The following is a 23,872-nucleotide window of genomic DNA, read 5'->3' on the forward strand; positions in this document are numbered from 1 at the left end:
TCTTAGTTTTTTGAATGTTGAGTTCAACATTCAGCTTTTTCACTCTCTTCTTTCCCTGTCATCAAGAGGCTCTTTAGTTTCTCTTCACTTTCTTCCATTAGAGTGCTATCATCTGTATATCGGAGGTTTTGCTGTTTCTCCTGGCAATCTTGATTCCAGGTTGTGATCCATCCAGCAAAGCAGTAAAGCTATTCTTTCCTACTTCACCCAAAACTCTGTCTCTGAGATTTAACTTGGTGTTGGGGTACAGAGACCAGATTTGGTTCACTCCTAAGGGGCTGAGAAGCTAGGTAAATGTCAGTCTGCTTTGGCACCAACACCAGGTCAGATGTCCCAACAACCAGAATGGTTAGAGCCCTTGGTGCCTAGTCTAGTCTCAGTACAACGTTATTTTAGCATAGGTGGGAATCAATACAAAATACCCAGAATAAGTAAATGCACAGAGAAAGAAGGCTGATCAGGGGTTGCCAGGGGCTGGTGGGGGGATGGGGCGCAACTGCTCATTGGGTTTCCTCTGAGATGATGAATGTTCTTGAGCTAGACAGAGCTGGTGGCTACACAATGTGGTGAAGGTACTAAACGCCACTGTGTTTGCTTGCAAACAATTCATTTTAGGTTATGTGAATTTTACCTCTGTAATAAACCAGTGGAGGGTGGAGCCCCCAGAGGGATGGACCCTCACTCCTCAGGGGGCTGCAGCTGTCCTGGGGTCCCCTGGGGTCCTGCTGCTTCCTAAGCTGCTGGAAGGTAGGTTCATCACTGCATCACCCCCAATTCACCAGGCCAGGAGTGCATCTCAAGCTTTAATTGCTCACACTGGCTTCCAGGAAAGTCTTGGGAAATGTAGGTCATTTCTAGAAAATTAATTTACAGATGTAATTCCATTTTACAGGTGTCAGAGCAGCCAAGCTCTGTCATGGGGAACCAGGACATGTTGTGACTAAAAACATCTCAGTTTTCAGACTGGCATTCAGATGGCGTGGGGGCAGGAAGGGCCAGAGGAGGCAGACAAGGGTAGACAAAGGATGCTTGAATTTGGCTCTAGATGGGCAGCTGGACACTTGAACCTGTTGTTGTTCAGTCACTCAGTCGTGTCTGACTCTGTGACCCCATGGAATGCAGCATGCCAGGCTTTCCTGTCCTTCACCATCTCCCGAAGCTTGCTCAAACTCATGTCCATTGAGACAGTGATGCCATCCAACCATCTTGTGATCTGTCGCCTCCTTCTCCTCCTGTCTTCAATCTTTCCCAGCATCAGAGTCTTTTGCAATGAGTCAGTTCTTCACATCAGGTGGCCAAAGTATTGGAGCTTCAGCTTCAGCATCAGTCCTTCCAATGAATATTCAGGACTGATTTCCTTTAGGATTGACTGGTTTGATCTCCTTGCAGTCTAAGGGACTCTCAAGAGTCTTCTCCAGCACCACAGTTCAAAAGCATCAGTTCTTCCGCACTCAGTTTTCTTTACGGTCCAACTCTTACCATCAATGAACCTGACCCTCGGCCAAATTCTAGCTGTCCTCCAGCAACCCACACCATTTATTTTGTATTTTATAACAACTGCACCCAAAGATTCTCCTTTCCTCCTCACGACAACCCCCAGGGTCATATTATCATTTGACACGCTTTCCCGAAGAGGTTCAGAGAGGGACAGCAGAGGACATGAAGTCACACAGGAGAGAGTGCAGAGCTGAGGTGTGCCTTACATACTAGTCAAATTCCAGTTTGAAGTAAGCTTTGCATCAACGTTTGGGTACAAAACCATAATCAGTCTACGTTGGGGAAGATGTTATTGGGAGTTTGGGGAAATGTCATTTTGGTTTATTTGAGCCTCACCAAGTGGTATGTGTGCTGGGGAATAGGAAGAAGGTTGGTGTGATTGCAGCTGGGTTAACACATTCTCTTTGCTTCAGTTTGTAAAGCATGAGCAATAATAAACAGTCTATTCACAGGGTTCTTATGAGTATTAAGGAAAAATGCTGGCTAAGAGCTAAGCCTGATACCAGGCTGGTCCATTGTGAGTGCTCTGGAAATCTTGGGCATGGTTTTTGTTAGTAGAATTGGCATTCAAATGTCCTCTCTTCATAAAACTCAACTTCTCACTGTCCTCCCAGTCAGCCTGGGGACCATCCTAAATTCCAACCTCCTCAGCCTCATGACTCATCAGTCTCCAGACCCTATGAGCTTGGCATTCTGGGCATCTTTCCATCTTCCCCTTCCTATCCATCCTAGATCAACCTGAATTCAAAGGTGGTAGTGGTACTGGTTTAGTAAACATCTGGTGAGCGAACATTTGATTTCCTAGCCTCTCGGGGCACTGAGCTGTGCTATTCTGCATCCTACTCTGGGAGCCTGAGGCTGGGCTCCAACCCAGAGGGGCTTCCTTCCCTGCACCCCAATCTGTGCACTTGTCCTTCTTCCCTCTGTGTGAAGGGTTCTGATAAAGGAGACAGTCGTGCAGGCTTGTGCAGAACCAGGACTTTGACAGCTGCTGGCCCGGCCCACGTGCTCAGACCAGGCCGGAGGCAGGGACACGCTCAGGACTACAGGAGAGGCTGTGTGTCCAGCTGTCCCCATAAAGCCTTGTCATGCCTGGCTGCCCCAAGCCCATCTGGAATTCATAGTAGAAGCAGCATCTGACCAGTTCTGTCTTGGCTGTCCCGACGAGCCACGTGACAACTATCTGCAGCCTGTACTCCACTCCCAGAGAAGGTGGCAATCTCCCTTCCCTCGCACACCTGGGGCTGAGAGAACATAAACAACATTTATGTCACAATCCATATGCCACCAAAATGACTGCTGTAGTGCCCTGGAACCAGTGCTTAGAAGTGAGGGCGTCATAGAGGGTTAGAACTTGAAGGACAGGTACAAGACACACACCTGCCACCATTATTTCATGTATGAATGAATGAGTGTGGAAACAGTTTGCTAGGTGCTGTGTTAAGGATTTTACACATACAGCTTCCTTCATTCTTCCAGTCACCCAATAGAACTAGTGCTACAATGATCTCCACATTCCAGATGAGGAGGTAGAGTGTAGTTGGGTGAATGAAAGTGAAAATGTTAGTTTCTCAGTCATGTCTGACTCCTTGTGAACCCACGGACTGTAGCCCACCAGGTTCCTCTGGCCATGGACTTCTCCAGGCAAAAATACTGGAGTGAGTAGCCATTCCTTTCTCCAGGGGATCTTCCTGATCCAGGGATCCAACCCAGGTCTCCCACTTTGCAGGCAGATTCTTTACCACCTGAGCCACCGGGGAAGGTGAATAGTGTCCGCAAAAGACTATATCCAAGTACTAACCTCCAGCATCTGTAAACAGGGCCTTATTCAGAAATAGGGACTCCGCATGTGTAATTAAGGACATCAAGATAAAAATCATCCTGGATTCAGGGTGGACCCTTCCTAGATTCAGTGTCTGATGACTTTATAAGAGAAAGGAGAGATTTGGAACACAGAGAAGGCCAGTGCAGGAGGCACAAGAGACACGGGTTTGATCCCTGGGTTGGGAAGATCCCCTGGAGTAAGAAGTGGCAACCTGTTCCAGTATAGACTCTTGCCTGGAAAATTCCATGGACAGCAAAGCCTGGTGGGCTATAGTCCATGGGGTCACAGAGTCAGACACCATTGAGCACACATCCTTAAAGCACCCTGAACCACAGATGAAGAAAAAAGAGACAGAGAGGGAAAGGGGCAAGTTCAGGGCCATCTAGGTGGTGAGTGGAAGAGTGTGGAAGGCTGTTCTTACAATTTTCTAGAGGGGACTCAATACCACTATCCCACTGTTATCATAAGCAGTGGCTTTCTTTACAATGCTAAGAGCTGTGCTATTAATGTGCCATTGACTGAGCATCTACCATGTGCTAGAAGCTCTTCAGGTTTCTCTACCTCTATTATTTACTCCTCAGGGAAGCTAATATTTATGGAGCACTATCTGCAGCTGCATGTGCGTGATCTCCTTTTAACCTCAGAAGGACCTTGGGAGGTGAAAATGATCATTATGTCCGTCTGAGGAAGCAAAGCTATGGTTTTTCCAGTAGTCATGTATGGATGTGAGAGCTGGAGCATAAAGAAAACTGAGTGCCAAAGAATTGATGCTTTTGAACTGTGGTGTTGGAGAAAACTCTTGAGAGTCCCTTGAACTGCAAGGAGATCCAACCAGTCCATCCTAAAGGAAATTAGTCCTAAATATTCATTGGAAGGACTGATGCTGAAGCTCCAATACTTTGGCCATCTGATGTGAAGAACTGACTCCATTGGAAAAGACCCTGAGGCTGGGAAAGATTGAAGGAAGGAGGGGAAGGAGACAACAGAGGATGAGATGGTTGTATGGTCTCACTGACTTGATGGACATGAGTTTGAGAAAGCTCTAGGAGTTGGTGATGGAAGGGAAGCCTGGCGTGCTGCATTCCATGGGGTTGCAAAGAGTCGGACACAACTGAACTGAAGAGGAAGCCAGGCTTGGAGCGGTGACAGACCTATCAAGGTCCCAAGTCTCATTGGAAGCCTGGCTCCCCTCATTCTCCAGTGTCATCCAGAATGATGACCAGAGCCTTGCTCTGTCTCCTTCAATATCCATACATTTCCCACCATGTTATACCATCTTTACATGTATGATGAAAAGAAAAATAATGTATCATAAAAAATATATGCACACACACACTACATATATGTGAGGTGGTAAAGAACCCGCCTGCCAATGCAGGAGACATAAGAGATGCAGTTTTGATATCTGGGTGGGGAAGATCCCCTGGAGGAGAGCATGGCAACCCACTTGAATATTCTTGCCTGGACAGTCCCATGGACAGTGGAGGCTGGTGGGCTATAGTTCATAGGGTTGCAAAGAGTCAGACAAGACTGAAGTGACTTAGCATGTAGTATATATGTACATACTTTACATGTCTTATAGTACAAAATCTCTCCAAAGTCAATGCATTAAATCTGCAAATTTAATTGGAACCCAAATCAAGAATGTTTATGAAGGTCTAGGAATGCTAAATTTAGGAAATCAAGGTTTTGACATAATCCGAAAGAATGTGTAGTTTGCCATTAACATGCACATTAATAAAAGTGGCTCTTGAATCACAGTGCCCCAGCAGCAGCCTTCCTCGCTACATCCCCAGGGTCCTTCATGGTGCCCAGTGAATGCTGAATGCTCTGTGGATACTTGTGAGCCCATGAATGAATACCCTGGGCTGACACCAGGCTCCATGGAAGCGGCTTCTCCAGCATGACCAGGGGCATGAAAAGATCAGCCCTACCTCCCATCAACCATTTCTAGCAGCAGCTGAGCAATTCTGCCAATGCAGGTTTTAAATGGAAAGTGAGTCTGGATTCCAAGTGGCATCAGAGAATTGGCCTTCCAGAAAAGCAAGTACATGGGGTGTCGAATGAAAGAGATCGCCTCAAGGCAATGAAAATATGCCTTTGGTGGATTTTGCCACCTTCGGCTCACCACGCAGAGCTACTTCCTCATTAGACTAAAAATATGGAAAAACTCCCAGAAACCTCCTAAGTTATAATTATTAGCCTGCTGCTTTAGCTCTATGAATATTCCTGAAGGCTTTGATTGCTGCAGTGGAGTGTGACACACTATTCAATGTCTAGCTTACAAGTTGACTGGCTTCCAGGATTGGCTTCCACAGGTAATTGTGTCCTTCTGGACTGGGAATATAGAATCACCACATTTCAGCCTAGAGGGGACCTTCAAGGTCATTTCCTTTCTCTCCTACATTTTGTAGGTGAGGAAGCTGAAACCTACTGGAGGCATTCCATGGCTTTCAGCCCAGCTGGGGCCAGAGCCCAGGCCTCCTGTCCACTGAGTCTCACTTCAGTTTGCACATCCCAGCCAGTAGAATGGCCAGATCTGGACACCTCCACCCAGAAGCCCCACAGGCATGGCATTCTTACTATGTCCAAGCCAAATCACCCCTCTCCAACTGCCCCTTCTCCTGGGTTCCCAGTCTCTGCCGATGGTCTGCTCAATTGCAAGAGTCAGAAATCAGTCTACGCTTTGATGTATGCTCAGTTGCACAGGTAATGTCTGACTCTTTGCAACCCTACATACTGTAGCCTGCCAGGCTCCTCTGCCCATGTAATTTTCCAGGCAAGATTACTGCAATGGGATGCCATTCCCTACTCTAGGAGATCTTCCGGATCCAGGGACTGAACCTGCATCTCTGTCTCCTGCACTGACAGGCAGATTCTTTACCATTAGCGCCACCTGGGAAGCCCATGCTTTGATGATTTGATTAACTCTTGATTCATCATTGTTCCCTTCCAGAATCTTCCTCTTCTCTCTAATCCTCTTTCATAACTGTCTGGACTAATGACAGCCCCTCATGCACCCTAGCCTGGGGATGTTTAACCCCACCCACCTGTTCCTGCACTCATACGTCAGCAAATTTGAAGAACTCAGCAGTGGCCACAGGACTGGGAAAGGTCAGTTTTCATTCCAATCCCAAAGAAAGGCAATGCCAAAGAATGCTTAAACTACCGCACAATTGCACCCATCTCACACACTAGTAAAGTAATGCTCAAAATTCTCCAAGCCAGGCAACAATACGTGAACCGTGACCTTCCAGATGTTCAAGCTGGTTTTAGAAAAGGCAGAGGAACCAGAGATCAAATTGCCAACATCTTCTGGATCATAGAAAAAGCAAGAGAGTTCCAGAAAAACATATATTTCTGCTTTATTGACTACACCAAAGCCTTTGACTGTGTGGATCACAAAAAACTGTGGAAAATTCTTCAAGAGATGGGAATACCAGACCACCTGATCTGCCTCTTGAGAAACCTGTATGTAGGTCAGGAAGCAACAGTTAGAACTGGACATGGAAAAACAGACTGGTTCCAAACAGGAAAAGAAATACATCAAGGCTGTATATTGTCACCCTGTTTATTTAACTTATATGCAGAGTACATTATGAGAAACGCTGGGCTGGATGAAGCACAAACTGGAATAAAGATTGCTGGGAGAAATACCAATAACCTCAGATATGCAGATGATACCACTCTTATAGCAGAAATTGAAGAACTAAAGAGCCTCTTGATGAAAGTGAAAGAGGAGAGTGAGAAAGTTGGCTTAAAGCTCCACATTCAGAAAACTAAGATCACCGCATCTGGTCCTGTCACTTCATGGCAAATAGATGGGGAAACAGTGGAAACAGTGGCTGACTTTATATTTTTGGACTCCAAAATCACTGCAGATGGTGACCGCAGCCATGAAATTAAAAGACGCTTACTCCTTGGAAGGAAAGTTATGACCAACCTAGACAGCATATTAAAAAGCAGAGACATTACTTTGCCAACAAAGGTCCATCTAGTCAAAGGTATGGTTTTTCCAGTGGTCATGTATGGATATGAGAGCTGGACTATAAAGAAAGCTGAGCGATGAAGAATTGATGCTTTTGAACTGTGGTGTTGGAGAAGACTCTTGAGAGTCCCTTGGACTGCAAGATCAAACCAGTCCATCCTAAAGGAGATCAGTCCTTGGTGTTCATTGGAAGGACTGATGTTGAAGCTGAAACTCCAATACTTTGGCCACCTGATATGATGAACTGACTCATTGGAAAAGACCCTCATGCTGGGAAAGATTGAGGGCAGGAGGAGAAGGGGATGACAGAGGATGAGATGGTTGGATGGCATCACACACTCGATGGACACGAGTTTGGGTAAACTCCGAGTGTTGGTGATGGACAGGGAACCCTGGAGTGCTGCAGTTCAAGGGGTCGCAAAGAGTTGGACACGACTGAGCGACTGAACTGAACCTGCTCCTGCAACACTTTTCTAAGTCAGTAGCATCAATGAAAAAAAAGAGACGGAATGTGTGAATGTGGTGATGATTCAGGCTAGGCTTACTGCCATGACAGCCTCATGCAAGCTGTCTGACCTGTTACTTTTTGCCTCGATTTTCTTCATCTTTAAAAAGGAATAACTATATCTGCCACATCATGTTATGGAGAAGAAAAAAGTGAAGTTCTGCATGTATTTATTAAGCACAAAATAAGTGCTCTATAAATGCAATATAACATTGTGTTATTATCATTCATATGTTCAAATTACTTAATTAAAATCACTCCAAATTTTTCTGTATACTCTAGAATAAAAGTCAAACTTCTTAGCATGAAAAATTTATAAAAAATTAGGTTCCAGTTTCCTCATATTTTGGCCACTGTCTTTATTATGCCTGTTGTGTAACCTACTTAAGTATGCTTGCCTGGAGAACCCCAAGGACAGAGGAGCCTGGTGAGCTACAGTCCATAGGGTCAGACATGAACAAGCAACTGAGTATATGCCAACAGGAAAAAATAGGACATGCTTTATTTTTAATCTTCAGTGACTTGCCTGATAATCTTTACCAGATTTTTATAATCATGAACTCCTATTTATACCTCAAAACACAGACCAAATTTTACACCCACTGTGGAATGTTCATCAAGTCCCTTCCTGATCCTCAGTTCCCTTCTTTCCCCCTCTCACCAAGCATATCACTGTTCTGGATTCTTACCAAACCCTTGTCTGTTTGTCCCTTACAGCACTAATCAGGCCATATTGTAATTAAGGATATACATGCCCATTGCCCTCACTGGACTGTGAGCTCTTTAAACAAGGATATGACTAGGTCAGGGTGAAAACCTCAGGGATTAGCATGAAGCTGGTCTAGATAGAGATGCTCAAGGAATCAGAATAGCAGAGTTTGAAGTCACAGAATCCTGGCTTTGAATCTCAGTGGCCACCTTTGCTGTTTATCACTGGACAAGCACTTAGCTTCTGCATATGTCTCAGATCCCCTGGGATAATAACAGCCTTTACCCCATAGCGAGATAACATATGGGAGTCATTTAGAACAAGGGCTGATGCAGAGCAAATTCCAAATAGATATGAGCTAGTTATTATTGTATCAATTCATCACTGAATGAGAAATGAAATACATCCATAAATGAAAGACCAACTAACGGATGGACATGCTGTACATGTCCCCAGATGATTCAGAGTTCCATCATCATTCTTTGATTAGAGTTTGTAGAAAAGCCGTGAAAAGCAGAGATAAGCAGGATGACTGGCCTCTGTCTGTATCCCTTAGGGTAATTCATGTTCCTTTGGCTTTTTACCTTGGAGATGAAATCAGGTGTCACACACATATTAATTCGAGATGAAATGAAACTGCTGTGTCAATCTGATAATTTCTTTTTATTTGGTGATACAAATAGCATTAATAGCAACAGAAGACTTGTTTTATTAAAGTATGTAAGACACTGTTCCAGTGTGGACCAGTAGGATCTCACCTGTCTGCATAAGAGGAAAAGCAGGGGAAGCTTAATTGGGTGAGTAAATACAGAAGGTCTGATGCTGTTGTTCAGTTGCTCAGTCATGTCTGACTCTTTGTGACCTCGTGGACTGCAGCACGCCAGGCTTTCCTGTCCTTCATTATCTCCCAGAGTTTGCTCAAACTCATGTCCATTGAGTTGGTGATGCCATCCAACCATCTCGCCCTCTGCCGTCTGTTCTCCTGTCTTCAATTTTTCCCAGCATCAGGGTCTTTTCAAATGAGTTAGTTCTTCGCATCAGGTGGCCAAAGTATTGGAGCTTCAGCTTCAGCATCAGTTCTTTCAATGAATATTCAGGACTGATTTCTTTTAGGATTGACTGGTTTGATCTCCTTGCAGTCCAAGGGACTCTCAAGAGTCTTCTCCAGCACCTCAGTTAGAAGGCATCAATTCTTTGGTGCTCAGCATTTTTTTATTGTCCAGCTCTCACATGTGTACATGACTACTGGAAAACCATAGCATTGACAATACAGACCTTTGTTGGCAAAGTAATGTCTCTGCTTTCTAACATGCTATCTAGGTTTGTCATAGTTTTTCTTCCAAGAAGCAAGTGTCTTTTAATTTCACGGCTACAGTCACCATCTGCAGTGATTTTGGAGCCCCCCAAAATAAAGTCTGTCACTGTTACCATTGTTTCCCCATCTATTTGCCATGAAGTGATGGGACCAGATGCCATGATCTTCATTTTTTAAATCATTTTTTTTAATGTTGAGTTTTAAGCCAGCTTCTTCATTCTCGTCTTTCACTTTCATTAAGAGTTTCTTTAATTTCTCTTCGCTTTTTGCCATTAGGGTGGTGTCATCTGCATGTCTGAAGTTATGACGAGGTACAGAAATAAATGATGTACCAGTAGCAGAAATCTACTTCATGTGAAATGTGTCAGATTAAAGTAACAGATTAACAAAAAAGACCTTCGGAAAGTTTTCTAGAGAATGATGGAAAGTGCTAACTGAAAGCACAGGATTGGAATCCAGTGCATTTTACAGTCAATATGTGAAACGGGATAAACATCCAAATGGCATGTCAGGCTGATTAAGTTCATTTAGACAGTGCTGCTTTCTTAAAGGATTCCAGAATTTCCTGTTTATCTGAGGCCAATATTGCTCATTAAAATTTCACACTGTCCAAAGCTTTGGTTGGTATACAAGAACCACATGATCTGGCCCTGCCATGCCTCCAGGCTCCCTCTCCTTGTCTACTTTATCAGGCCAACGTAGCTTCCTTCTAGTTCTTTCTATGTGACAAGCTCCTTCTTACCTCAGGGTCTAGGAAAATACAATTCCATTTCCTGCAATGCTTTTCCCCCTTTTGTACTGCACAACATCTACCTGTCCTTTAGAACCCAGCTGAAAGTTCACATCCTCATCAGTGTTATCCTGTCCCCTCCAATCGAATCCATCTGTCTCATCAGCACCTGTCTTTCTGCAACATAATTCTTATAAAGACCTCAAACAATTCTGCTTCTGTTGAAAATGTAAGAGTTGGAAATAGTCACTCTGAGCCTAACAATGGTCATGTATGGATGTGAGAGTTGGATTATAAAGAAAGCTGAGTGCCAAAGAATTGATGCTTTTGAACTGTGCTGTTGGAGAAGACTCTTGAGAGTCCCTTGGACTGCAAGGAGATCCAACCAGTCTATCCTAAAGGAGATCAGTCCTGGGTATTCATTGGAAAGACTGATGTTGAAGCTGAAACTCCAATACTTTGGACACCCGATGTGAAGAGCTGACTCATTGGAAAAGACCCTGATGCTGGGAAAGATTGAGGGCAGGAGGAGAAGGGGACGAAAGAGGAGAAGATGGTTGGATGGCATCACCGACTCAATGGACATGGGTTTCAGTGGACTCTGAGGTTGTGATGGACAGGGAGACCTGGTATGCTGCGGCCCATGGGGTCGCAAAGAATCAGACATGACTGAGTGACTGAACTGAATTGAACTGATAACCCAAATACATGAAAAGTGAAATGAAACAGAGAAATTTCTTGAAACATAAATGATGAAATCTTATTTAAGATTTACATGGTTTTTCTTACTTAAGAAAAAACAGATAGAATTGATCAAGTCTATTAAAGAAATCAAAGTCATAGTTAAAAACTTTCCTGCAAAGAACTGCATGCCCAAGTGGCTTCAGTGGTCAATTCAATCAAATATGCTAAAAATAATACCAGTTCTCCACAAATTTTTCCACAAAGCAGAGTAGGAGGGAGCATTTTCCAACTTACACTGCCAGCATTTCTCTGATACCAAAACTACACAAGAAAGTTACAAGAAGATTATAAATATTCCCCATGAACCTAGATGTAAATATTGTAAATGAGATATCAGCAAATTGATTATAGCATTATATAAAAAGGAAAATACATTATGACCATGTGGGATTTACTCTGGGAATAGAAGGCTTGTTCAATATTCTAAAATAAATGTATTTCAAGGGACTATGGAAGAGAAACCATATGATTATCTTAATAGTCACAGAAAAGATATTTGAGAAAATTTGACATTCATTTATGATTTTTAAAAACTTAGAAAATTGGAAATAGAAGGAAATTTCCTTAATCTGATGAAAAGCAACTACAAAAACCTTATAGCTAATATCATACCTAGCAGGAAGACAAACAAACAAAAACCCCACAACTAATTGATTTACGACAAAAATCAGGATCAAGACCAAGTGTAAATGTTCTAGACAGGGCAATAAGACAAAGAAAGGCATGCAGATTGGATAGGAGAAAGTAAAACTGCCTTTACTGCCTACATAAAAAATTCAAAGAATTTACTAAAACACCTGCTGGAACTGATAAGTGAATTCAGCAAAATTACGGGATATCAGGTCAACACACAAAAATCAATTGTGTCTTTAAAGATTAGCAATGAATGACATGGAACTGAATTTTTTAAAAATACGCCATTTGGATAGCATCCAAAATTCATAAGATAAGGCCTGAGTGAGTGAGTGAGGGAAGGTCACTTAGTCGTGTCCGACTTTTTGTGACTCCATGGACTATACAGTCCATGAAATTCTCCAGACCAGAATACTGGAGTCAGTAGCCTTTCCCTTCTCCAGGGGATCTTCCCAACCCAGGGATCAAACCTAGGTCTCCTGCATTGCAGGTGGATTCTTTACCAACTGTGCTATAAGGGAAGCCTAAGACAGGTCTACTTGTAACAAAATATTTGCAAGATTGGTAGGCTGAAAACTATAAAAGAATCCAAGGTCATCTAAACATATGGATAGAGATTCTGCCTTCATGGATTGGAAGACTCAACATTGTTAGGTTGTCACTTCTTTCTAAACTGACCTAGATTCAGTGTAATCCTAACAAAAGCCATCAGGACTTTTTTTGGGGGTGGGGGTAGAAATCAGCAATCTGATTCTATGATAAAATTTACATGAAAAGGCAAAGGGTATAGGAACAGCTCAAATAATTTTGAAAAGAAGAAAAAATTAAAGGACTTTCACTACCTGATTTAAATATTACTATGAAGCAACTGGAAAAGTATGAGACTGGCCAAAGCATAAACAAATAGATCAATGGAATCCAGAAAATAGACCCATACATTTATGGTCAGTTGAGTGTTGATGAAGTTGCAAGGCCAGTGCAATAGAGAAAGAACTGTCTTTGCAACAAATGGTGCTGGATAGAACAACTGAACAGTCTTTGCAAATAAATGAACCTTCACATCATATTCAAAAGTGAGTTCAAAATGGACTATAGCTCTAAATATAAAATGCAAAAGTATAAAACTTCTATGAGAAAACAAAGGAGAAAATCTTTTCGAACTTATGTGAGGGAGGAGGGAGAAGGCAATGGCACCCCACTCCAGTACTCTTGCCTGGAGAATCCCAGGGACGGGGGAGCCTGCTGGGCTGCCGTCTATGCGGTCACACACAGTCGGACATGACTGAAGTGACTTAGCAGCAGTAGCAGCAGCAGTGATGGAGGAAAAGATGCTTAGATATGACAGCCAGTACATGATCAATAAATGAAAAAGAAATTGGACTTTATTTGAATTTAAAACATCTGCCTTTTAAAAGACTCTATTAATGTAATAGAAAGATAATCCACTGACTGGTGAAAATATTTGCAAACATGTCTGGTAAAGGACTTATAACCAGAATATATAATAAAAGTCAGTCAATCCAATAAATTAATGGCCAATGATGTGAGCACATACTTCACAAAGAAGGTGCATGGATAGGATCCAAGAATCCCACTTCTAACTAATTATTCTATAGAAGTAGCAACTTAAGTCAATCCTAAAGGAAATCAGTCTTGAATATTCATTGGAAGGACTGATGCTGAAGCTGAAGCTCCAATACTTTGGCCACCTGATGTGAAGAGACGACTCATTGGAAAAGACCCTGATTCTGGGAAAGATTGAAGGCAAAGGGAGAAGGGGGAGGCAGAGGATAGGATGGTTAGATAGCATCACCGACTCAATGGACATGAATTTGAGCAAACTCCAGGAGATAGTGGAGGACAGAGGAGGAGATCATGGAGGACAGAGGAGCCTGGTGTGCTGCAGTCCATGGGATTGCAGAATCTGACATGACTTTGCAACTGAATAACAACAACTAGATGCTAAAATTTGTATAAAAACCTGCATGTAAACAGTTTATCTTTAATTTTGTAAAACTGGAAACCACTCAAATGCCCTACAGCTGGTGGATGGATAAACTGATTATGTATATTCATTCAATATACATACTGGATGTGTATTTGGGGCTTCCCTTGTGGCTCAGAGATTAAAGCGTCTGCCTGGAATGCGGGAGACCGAGGTTCAATTCCTGGGTAGGGAAGATCCCCTGGAGAAAGAAATGGCAACCCACTCCAGTATTCTTGTCTGGAGAATCCCATGGACCGAGGAGCCTGGTGGGCTACAGTCCACGGGGCCGCAAAGAGTCGGACATGACTGAGCGACTTCACTTTCTCTCTTTCACTGTCTTTGTGGTTCAGCTGGTTAAAGAATCCACCTGCAGTGTGGGAGACCTGGGTTCGACTCCTGGGTTGGGGAGATCCCCTGAAGAAGGGAAAGGCTACCCACTCCAGCATTCTGGCCTGGAGAATTCCATGGACTGTATAGTCCATGGGATTGCAGAGAGTCAGACATGACTGAGCGACTTTCACTTTCACTTTCATTCATCCAAAGGAGTCCTACTCAGCAAACAAAAGGAAAACTGCTGATCCCTGCAACATAGCTAAGTCTCAAACACAGCATTCTGAGTAAAAAAAAAAGCTAGATTCCCAAAGTTATAGACAATATGGCTCTGTTTTTATGACTTTCTGGACTAGTACAAGTTATAGGGGTACTGATCACTAGCTCCCAGGGACTGTGATAAGAGAATTTTAGAGGTGCTGGAACTTTTTCTCTGTCTTTGTTATGGTGGTGGCTGCATGACTGTGTTTGTCCAAATTCACAGTATTATACACTAAAAGAGTGCATTTTGCTGCATGGAAATTCTTCCTCAAAAATAAACATCTCAAACTATGTTTATTGGTTTGATGATTTGCAATGTGATTGTCTCTCTCACAAACAGCCAAACCAATGAGGGCAGGAATATTTTGTTCACAGATGTATTTCCAGCCTGTAGAACCCTGCCTGCCATGTGGAAGGTGCTCAACAAATCTCTGTCGAATGGATGGATGGATGACTGGCAGGTCCTCAGGGAAGATACTGGGTCTTGGAGCCTCACTGACCTGAGTCTGAATGCTGACTCTGTCACTTTCTCTGGCACAGAGGGCAGCACGCTTCACTTCCTCTAACCTCCATCATTTCTACAAGGAAAGCACAAGCGTGGCCATGGGCCATGGTGCCTCCACAACAACTCAACACAGTGAGTGTGTTTGCTCACTGGGGAAAGGACAGCCCCCTGGTCTCCCAGGGCACTCCCCCCCACCCCCACCTACTCCCAATCCATCCAGCTGTAACCGTGAATTAGGATCTGTTTTGAGTCTGTTTTCTTGACTAGACTGCAAGCTCCATAAGGCAAGGAAATGTCATTTCTGGCTCTGGATTCCCAGGGCTTAACATATAGCAACTAATCAAGCATCTGAAGGATAACAATGACAAGTGCAACAGTAGTAATCTTAGCTACCAGTGTGATGTATCTACACTTGGCGTTACGTCACGTACTGGTCTTCCACAGTCACATCGTGAACTCCTCACAAACAGCCTACTAAGGCCAATTGAAAGTGTTAGTCAATCTGTGTGCTTAGAAGTTCAGTGTCAGTTAGTGCTTAGTCGTTAGTGTCCAACTCTTTGCAACCCCATGGACTGTAGCCCACCAGGCTCCTCTGTCCACAGGGATTCTCCAGGCAAGAGTACTGGAGTGTTGCCATGCCTCCTCCAGGGGATCTTCCCAACCCAGGGATCGAACCCAGGTCTCCCACAATGCAGGCGGATTCTTTAGCCACCAGGGAAGTTAGTCACTCAGTCGTGTCCAACTCTTTGTGACCCCATGGACTGTAGCCCTCCAGGCTCCTCTGTCCACGGAATTCTCCAGGCAAGAATACTGGAGTGGGTTGCCATTCTTGCATAACCATTAGTCCCATTTCTCAGATGAAGACACTATCAGGTCCCGTGGTTCATCCTTCACCATGCTGGGTGCTTCATGTACCTTATACTGGATAATGTAATTTATCTTAGTTCATCTAGTCTCTAAGCAGAAGATACTCAAACTGCCCGATGCTGAAGCCCATGCTTCATCGAGACCCATTCCTGGCAAGCTCAGTTACCTGTTTGCTTCTCCAAGGACACCCTTGAGGCTGATCCCATGAGTCTGATCATGACCGTCTCTGGCATTGGCATATCTTCTGGTTCCATGGCCCTTATTATGGCATTCAAGACCCTGGTGCTTTGGTCTGTCTCGTCTCTCCCTCCCACCTCCTCTAATTCTATAAAGCTATTAAAAAACAGGACCACTAGGGTCTCCCAGACCACCATGTTATGACCCCATCCATGCCTTTGCATGGACTGGAATGGCCTCTCCTTACCCTCACCCGGCAGGTGAGCTGTGAACACACCCTGTGAGTCTAATTCAGATGGTCCCATTCTGGGGAGTCTTTCTTGACAGGGATCAGCTTATATGCAGGCCTTCACAGCTGTCTGTCCCAGAGATGCCAAGTCCCTGGGGCCCAATGCCTGACTCTGAGCCCTGCACTCCTGACATGCAAACATTCCATGTTTGCTGAAAGAATGCTCAGTTCTTCATCTCACTTCAGATGGATAAACTGAAGCCCCAGACAGCTGCTGGAACATTTCTTACTTCTAATCTGGCACCTTTCAGAGAGTTCTTTTTTTCCCTGTTTGTGAATTCCATCTGCTTTTTTAATTAATGAAAATTCAGCTCTATGCAAATGTTTCTTCTGGGATCATTCTTCATGAGCAACCTTTGGGAGCTTACTCATCAGCCCGTTCCCTGAATGCATGTTTGGAACATTCTGGGAACTTGTTATTGGGCCTTTGAACCAAATAGCTCAAGTGAACGAAGTCAACAAAGCTGCCGCTTGGTAGCAGGAATTTACAGCCCTGGGAACTGCAGAATGTGACTTGATTGAGAGAGTTTTCCCCTCACCCTCATCTTCCCTACTAACCTCCTACTGCCTGGCACTGCCAACCCCTATGGTCTCTGAAATTATTTCCTTTTGGTAAATAAGTTGCACTTTCCAAATCTCACAAAAGCCTCTCCTGCACATTTGTTTATCAATTCAGTACCAAAGACCCCTTAATTAGAAGGACACCAGAAGTCCGGAATCCCAGGTACAGCTGGGATAATACACCTTTCTCTTGTCTGAGAAATGTGGCTTTCTGATTCAAGAACTCAGTGTCAAAAGGCAACTTGGTATAGTGTCAAAAGCATGAACTTTGGAGGCAAGTGTCCATCAACAGCCAAATGGATAAAGAAGATGCGTGTGTGCTAAGTCACTTCCATCATGTCTGACTCTTTGTGACCCTACGGACTGTAGCTGCCAGGCTCCTCTCTCCCTGGGATTCTCCAGGCAAGAATACTGGAATGGGTTGCCATGCCCTCCTCCAGGGGATCTTCCCAATCCAGCGATCGAACCCACACTTCTCATGTCTCCTGCATTGGTCGGTAGGCTCTTTACCACTAGCACCACTTGGGAAACCTAAAGAAGATGAGGTGTGTGTGTATATTATATATCTGTATATATACCATGGAACAGTACTTCACATAAAGAATGAAATGACATCATTTACAGCAACATTGATGGGCCTAGAGATTGTCAAACTAAGTGAAAAAACCCAACAGAGAAAGACAAATACCATATGATATTGCTTATATGTGGAATCCAAAAAAATGATATGAATAAACTTATTTACAAAACAGAAATAGACTTATAGACATAAAAAGCTTATGGTTACCCAGGGAAAGTGGGGGAGGCATAAATTAGGTGTTTGGGATAAATATATACACACTACTATATATAAAATCGGAGAAGGCAATGGCACCCCACTCCAGTACTCTTGCCTGGAAAATCCCATGGACAGAGGAGCCTGGTAGCCTGCAGTCCATGGGGTCACTGAGAGTGGGACACGACTGAGCGACTTCACTTTCACTTTTCACTTTCATGTATTAGAGAAGGAATGGCAACCCACTCCAGTGTTCTTGCCTGGAGAATCCCAGGGATGGGGGAGCCTGGTGGGCTGCTGTCTATGGGGTCACACAGAGTCGGACACGACTGAAGTGACTTAGCATAGCATAGCATAGCATATATAAAATAGATAACCAACAAGGACCTACTACATAATGAAGAGAACTATACTCAATATATTGCAATAACCTAAGAGAAAAGAGAATGTTTAAAACAATATTTTTTAACATTCTCTTTCTATATATATATATATATACACACACACAGACACATAACTGAATCACTTCGTTGTATACCTGAAACTAACATGACATCATAAATCAACTATATTTCATTAAACATTTTTTTTAAAAAAAGCAGGGACTTCAGACCCATATACATGTGGCTTCAAATTCTGGCTCTATCCCTTGGCAGCTGTGTGATTCAGCGTAGGTTAATTAACCTCTCTGGGCCTCAGCTTACTCTTATATAAAATGAGAGAGATATGAAAAACTCTCCTGGATCTTCTGGGGATTAAACGTGATGACAGACATGTGATGGGATCACAATACATGTCCAGCTTTCTTCTCCCTTTGGAAGGTGGGGCCACTGTAGAGAGTGGCCAGCTGGGTCACCATGGGCCTGCTTTCCCAGAGGCTAAGAGCAAGGACAGAGGAGCCTCAGACAGGAGTGGGAAGCCGAGGCACCCAGGGAAGTCTGCTCTGAATGGCGGTAAAGCAGGGGCTGAAAGGTCAGCATTGGGAGAACACTGTCTTGAACTTCTCCAGTGGTCAAGAACCCAATTTCCTAGAGATCAATTTTCTTTTTGGAAATAGCCTAAAGGCAGTAGGAACTAATCTATAGGATTATGGAGGCGGCTCCAAATGGGAGATTCTTCTCCCCTCTCCTCCATGTTCCCTCTGCAGATGATGACTCTTCTGGCCTCTCTCCACCCCTTCGGGCAAGATGCTCCTGGGCTTAGAACCAGTGTTTTTCTCTCCCACTGCCTTGGCTTTGCTGCATCTCCATGACGGTAACTCTCAATGCACAGACTGAGTCCACACCACTCTCCAGATGCTTGGAGTACATCCGAATGTCCGGAAGTTCCTACAGACACCTCGCCTCCAAGTCCATCCTTCCCACCATCCCTCGCACTCGCCCCTCCTGTGGTGCTCTCTGCACGGGAGCCTCCCTGGAATCCACTCTGCTGCTAGACCCAGAGGCCTGGAGGCAGCTTTGCCCCCTCCTTCACTGCCATTCTCCATCTCCAAGTCCTGCCCATCTGATCTCTGTTGGATCTTACTGCAGATCTGACCTCCAGAACTGCCTCAGACCTAGATTCTTCTGGAAAGGGATTTCAGAAGGATCGTCAACAATGAAAGCTGTATTGGGACAGTATACTAATGCATATATATGGATTTTAGAAAGATGGTAACGATAACCCTGTATGTGAGACAGCAAAAGAGACACAGATGTATAGAACAGTCTTTTGGACTCTGTGGGAGAGGGAGAGGGTGGGATGATTTGGGAGAATGGCATTGAAACATGTATAATATCATATAAGAAACAAATCGCCAGTCCAGGTTTGATGCAGGATACAGGATGCTTGGGGCTGGTGCACAGAGATGACCCAGAGGGATGGTATGGGGAGGGAGGTGGGAGTGGGGTTCAGGATGGGGAACATGTGTACACCCGTGGCAGATTCATGTTGATGTATGGCAAAACCAATACAATATTGTAAAGTAAAAAATAAAAATAAATAAAAATACTTCTGTTATAAAAAAATTTAAAAAAAAGAAAGAAAGCTGTATTGGGGTCTGTATTTAGCATCCCAAGGGGACTCTGAAGTAGACAGATCTGCTCATATGTATACCCTCTGCTGTTCACACTGACTTGGCTCTGCTCTCATCCCGATGTCAACCTGGGCAGGTCACCTAACTCTCAACCCATTTTCTCGACTCTAAAAGTGGGAATAAATAATTGTGCCTACTTTATGTTTATGAATGGCTTCCCAGGTGGCGCTAGTGGTAAAGAACCTGCCTGTACATGCAGGAGACATAAGAGACATGAGTTTGATCCCTGGCTCGGGAAGATCCCCTGGAGGAGGGCATGGCAACCCACTCCACAATTCTTGCCTGGAGAATCCCATGGACACAGAAGCTTGGCAGGCTACAGTCCAGGGTCACAAAGAGCCAGACACAACTGAAGTGACTAAGCACGCACGCATGTTTATGAGGCTTAAATAAGGTTATGGATAGAATGCCTAGCACATAGTAAATACTAAAAAGTATTGTTTCACTATTATGTAATTTATTAAGTTAGTGACAAGTAACACAAGGAGTCAATTCTGGAGACGTGATGACATGGTTCTTGAATCTCCACAATCCACATATAAACACTGGCAGAGCAGATACAAGATAAAGCAAAAACCATGGGCAACACTTACTATAAAGCTAAGTTGTTCCCACAAACCCCAAAATATAAGCAGATGGGAACAAACCAGCAACAGTCATAAGCCCTCTATAGCAGTGATTTCTGTATAAAAATAACACAGCTGATGATGCACCAGAGGACAGAGAACTCCAAAAGAGTCAGCAGACACTGACTGGGAAGAATAGCCAGTCTGAGAACAGCAGCTGAAACAGTGAGAGGCTTGTCCAGCCCCATCTCAGGTGAATGAAAAGTGTCCTTGGTGAGTTCTGCAGAAGTTGGAGTCTGGAACACAAAATCCATTCACTCAATCCAGCCAGAGCTCTCTTCTAGGAAGGATCCCAAGGAGAAACTGTTGGGAGTGAAATTAAAACTAAGCAGGATGGGGGCCCTACAGATGAAAGAAAGGGGAAGTCCAGATGGAAGTGGGCAAGAGGACTGGGCCAGGAAATCCCAGGTAGCAAGCTGCCTAGGGACATGACATGTCACATAAACAATAGAAGAGGCAGGTCGGTTAGAGAAGCTACCCTGAATCACACCATCTTCTAACGATTCAGGAAAACCAACATTAAGTGAAATTCCATGCAAAGTGATTGTAAGAGAAAGGACAATGGCAAGCAGAACAACACTGGACAATGAAAGTACCTCAGAAAAGACAGTGTGGTGGATTGTTTCATGAATGGTTCCCAATGGATCAGGCCATCAGGTACCCACACTCTACGCAGTCCCCTCCCATGTGGGCCCTGGTCTTTGTCACGTCACTTGCTTTGGCCAATTGGACATCAGGAAATGTGAAGCAAGGAGAGGGTCGGTAGGCACTTGAGAGTTGGGCTTTCCTTCCTGAAACTGCTGCCATCATGTGAGCAAGTTCACTCTCGTCTCCTTGATGATAAAAGACCATGCAGAGAGAGGGGCCCGTTCATTTCAGGTGTCCCACTCCAGTACTCTTGCCTGGAAAATCCCATGGACGGAGGAGCCTGGTGGGCTGCCGTCTGTGGTGTCGCACAGAGTCGGACACGACTGAAGCGACTTAGCAGCAGCAGGCTGGCCCAGCAGCTGAATGAGTGGGCCTAGCCAAAACCAGCAGAAAAACCACTCAATCAAGTAGCAGATGCGATAAATAAAAGATTGCTTCTGTTCTAAATATCTAGGTTTTGACATGGTTTGTCATCAGCAATTGATAACTATACAGACATTAAGAATGAATAATATAGACATTAAAAATTATGCAAGACATGAAAGAACATGTAAATTATGATTTAGATACTCAGAAATCTCATAAGAGGACTCGTAAAAAACATCAGAAAAAAGGAAAATTATTTCAGAAACAAATACTTCATGAGAAAGCACACAAAACAAATACAATAGAGACTGCTTTAAAATAAAGAGAAAGATAAAAAATTGAGAAGCAAATTGAACATAGGAAGAAAGACAAAAGATTTGAAAATGGCAAATGTTGAGGATTGGCAAAGAAGACCCAACATTCAGGTAATAAGGATCCTTAACAAAGAAAAGAAAGTAAAAGAACAGAATGTGGATTAAAGCAAAAGACATTTCTGGGAGCTTCCCTTGTGGTCCAGTGGCTGCGACTCCATGTTCCCAGTGTAGGGGGTCTGGGTTTCATCCCTGGTAGGAGAACTGGATCCTGCATGCCGCAACTAAATATCCCACAACTAAGACCCGGTGTGTGTGCTAAGTCACTGCAGTCACACCTGACTCTTTGTGACCCCATGTTATAGCCCACCAAGGTTTTCTGTCCATGGGATCTTCCAGGCAAGAACACTGAAGTGGGTTTTCATGCCCTCCTCCAGGAGATCTTCCCAACCCAGGGATCAAACCCACGTCTCTTATGTCTCCTGCATTAGTAGGCGGGTGTTTTTTTTAACACTAAGCCACCTGGGAAGCCCTCATAACTAAGACTTGGTGCAACATGACCTTTCCATCAAAAGTCCTACAGAAAAGCCAACCTGAAACTATATTGGAAGGGTAATGTATACTTCAGAATACAGACCTGCAACGACCAGCAGCAAAACGTATTTTGGCAACACCGCTGGACTTTAACGAAAAAGAAGAAGGGCTTATTGCTTGTTTTTTCTTAAGCCTGAGCCAAGCTGGAATCAAGATTGCCAGGAGAAATATCAATAATCTCAGATATGCAGATGACACCACCCTTATGGAAGAAAGTGAAGAGGAACTACAGAGCCTCTTGATAAAAGTGAAAGAGGAGAATGAAAAAGTTGGCTTAAAGCTCAACAGTCAGAAAACTAAGAGCATGGCAACCGGTCTCATCACTTCATGGTAAATAGATGGGGAAACAGTGGAAACAGTGGCTGACTTTATTTTCGGGGGCTCCAAAATCACTGCAGATGGTGATTGCGGCCATGAAATGAAAAGATGCTTACTCCTTGGAAGGAAGTTATGACCAACTTAGACAGCATATTAAAAAGCAGAGACATTACTTTGTCAACAAAGGTCCATTTAGTCAAGGCTATGGTTCTTCCAGTAGTCATGTATGGATGAGAGAGCTGGACTATAAAGCAAGCTGAGCGCCGAAGAATTGATGCTTTTGAACTGTGGTGCTGGAGAAGACTCTTGAGAGTCCCTTGGACTGCAAGAAGATCCAACCAGTCCATCCTAAATAAGATCAGTCCTGGGTGTTCATTGGAAGGACTGATGTTGAAGCTGAAACTCCAATACTTTGGCCACCTGATGTGAAGAGCTGACTCATTTGAAAAGACCCTGATGCTGGTAAGGATTGAGGGCAGGAAGAGAAGGGGACCACAGAGAATGAGATGGTTGGATGGGTATTACCGACTCAATGGACATGAGTTTAGGTGAACTCCAGACAGCTTAGGTAAGGGCCAAAGGTGTGAGAGAGCATGGCTGGGGTCTGGTGTGGGAGTGGGAGGTGGGCTGAGGGAGGGGTGGGATGTAGCAGGAGAGGAACGCTGAGGCCTGAGGGGGCCTGGAACACTCACCCATGTAGGGCTTGGTCCCGGCCATGGAGGAAGCCTTTTCTGCGCCTTTCACGACTGTCGCTATGTTGAAGTCTGTGATGTGAACGTGTCCTGGAGACAGAGAATCAGAAAAAGCAGTTAGCAAAAGCTGCAGGCAGCTGGGTTATCTCCTGTCTGATTTAACAGTGTGGTATGCAAGGGGGGATGTACAGGAAGAAAATATTAGAACTTTTATTTACATTTGTGTTTATTTGATACTTTAGGAGGGTCTGTTCTGGCCACATCATTGACAGTAGCCAAGCTATGGAATCATAATAATAAGTGGAATCACAATCACAAGTCAATCCTAAAGGAAATCAGTCCTGAATATTCATTGGAAGGACTGATGCTGAAGCTGAAACTCCAATACTTTGGCTACCTGACGTGAAGAACTAACTCACTGGAAAAGACCCTGATGCTGGGAAAGATTGAAGGCGGGAGGAGAAGGGGATGACAGAGGATGAGATGGTTGGACGGCATCACCGACTCGATGGACATGAGTTTGAGCAAGCTCTGGGAGTTGGTGA

The 23,872-nt window shown here is 44.0% G+C and overlaps 1 protein-coding gene across 3 annotated transcripts in view; it reads right to left on the reverse strand.

The window, feature by feature from the left end:
- Positions 1-23,872, reverse strand: part of STK32B (serine/threonine kinase 32B) — a 404,174-nt gene that overhangs the window by 45,846 nt on the left and 334,456 nt on the right. For 2 of the 3 annotated variants that reach the window (XM_061420790.1, XM_061420792.1), the window contains one exon: positions 23,328-23,417. The exons of the other annotated variant lie outside the window; for it this stretch is intronic. In XM_061420790.1, the coding sequence (XP_061276774.1) occupies positions 23,328-23,417 (90 nt within the window). The remainder of the gene's footprint in view (positions 1-23,327; positions 23,418-23,872) is intronic. 3 annotated transcript variants of the gene reach the window in all.

Source organism: Bos javanicus, chromosome 6 (genome assembly GCF_032452875.1).
Source record: "Bos javanicus breed banteng chromosome 6, ARS-OSU_banteng_1.0, whole genome shotgun sequence".
NCBI lineage: Eukaryota > Metazoa > Chordata > Mammalia > Artiodactyla > Bovidae > Bos > Bos javanicus.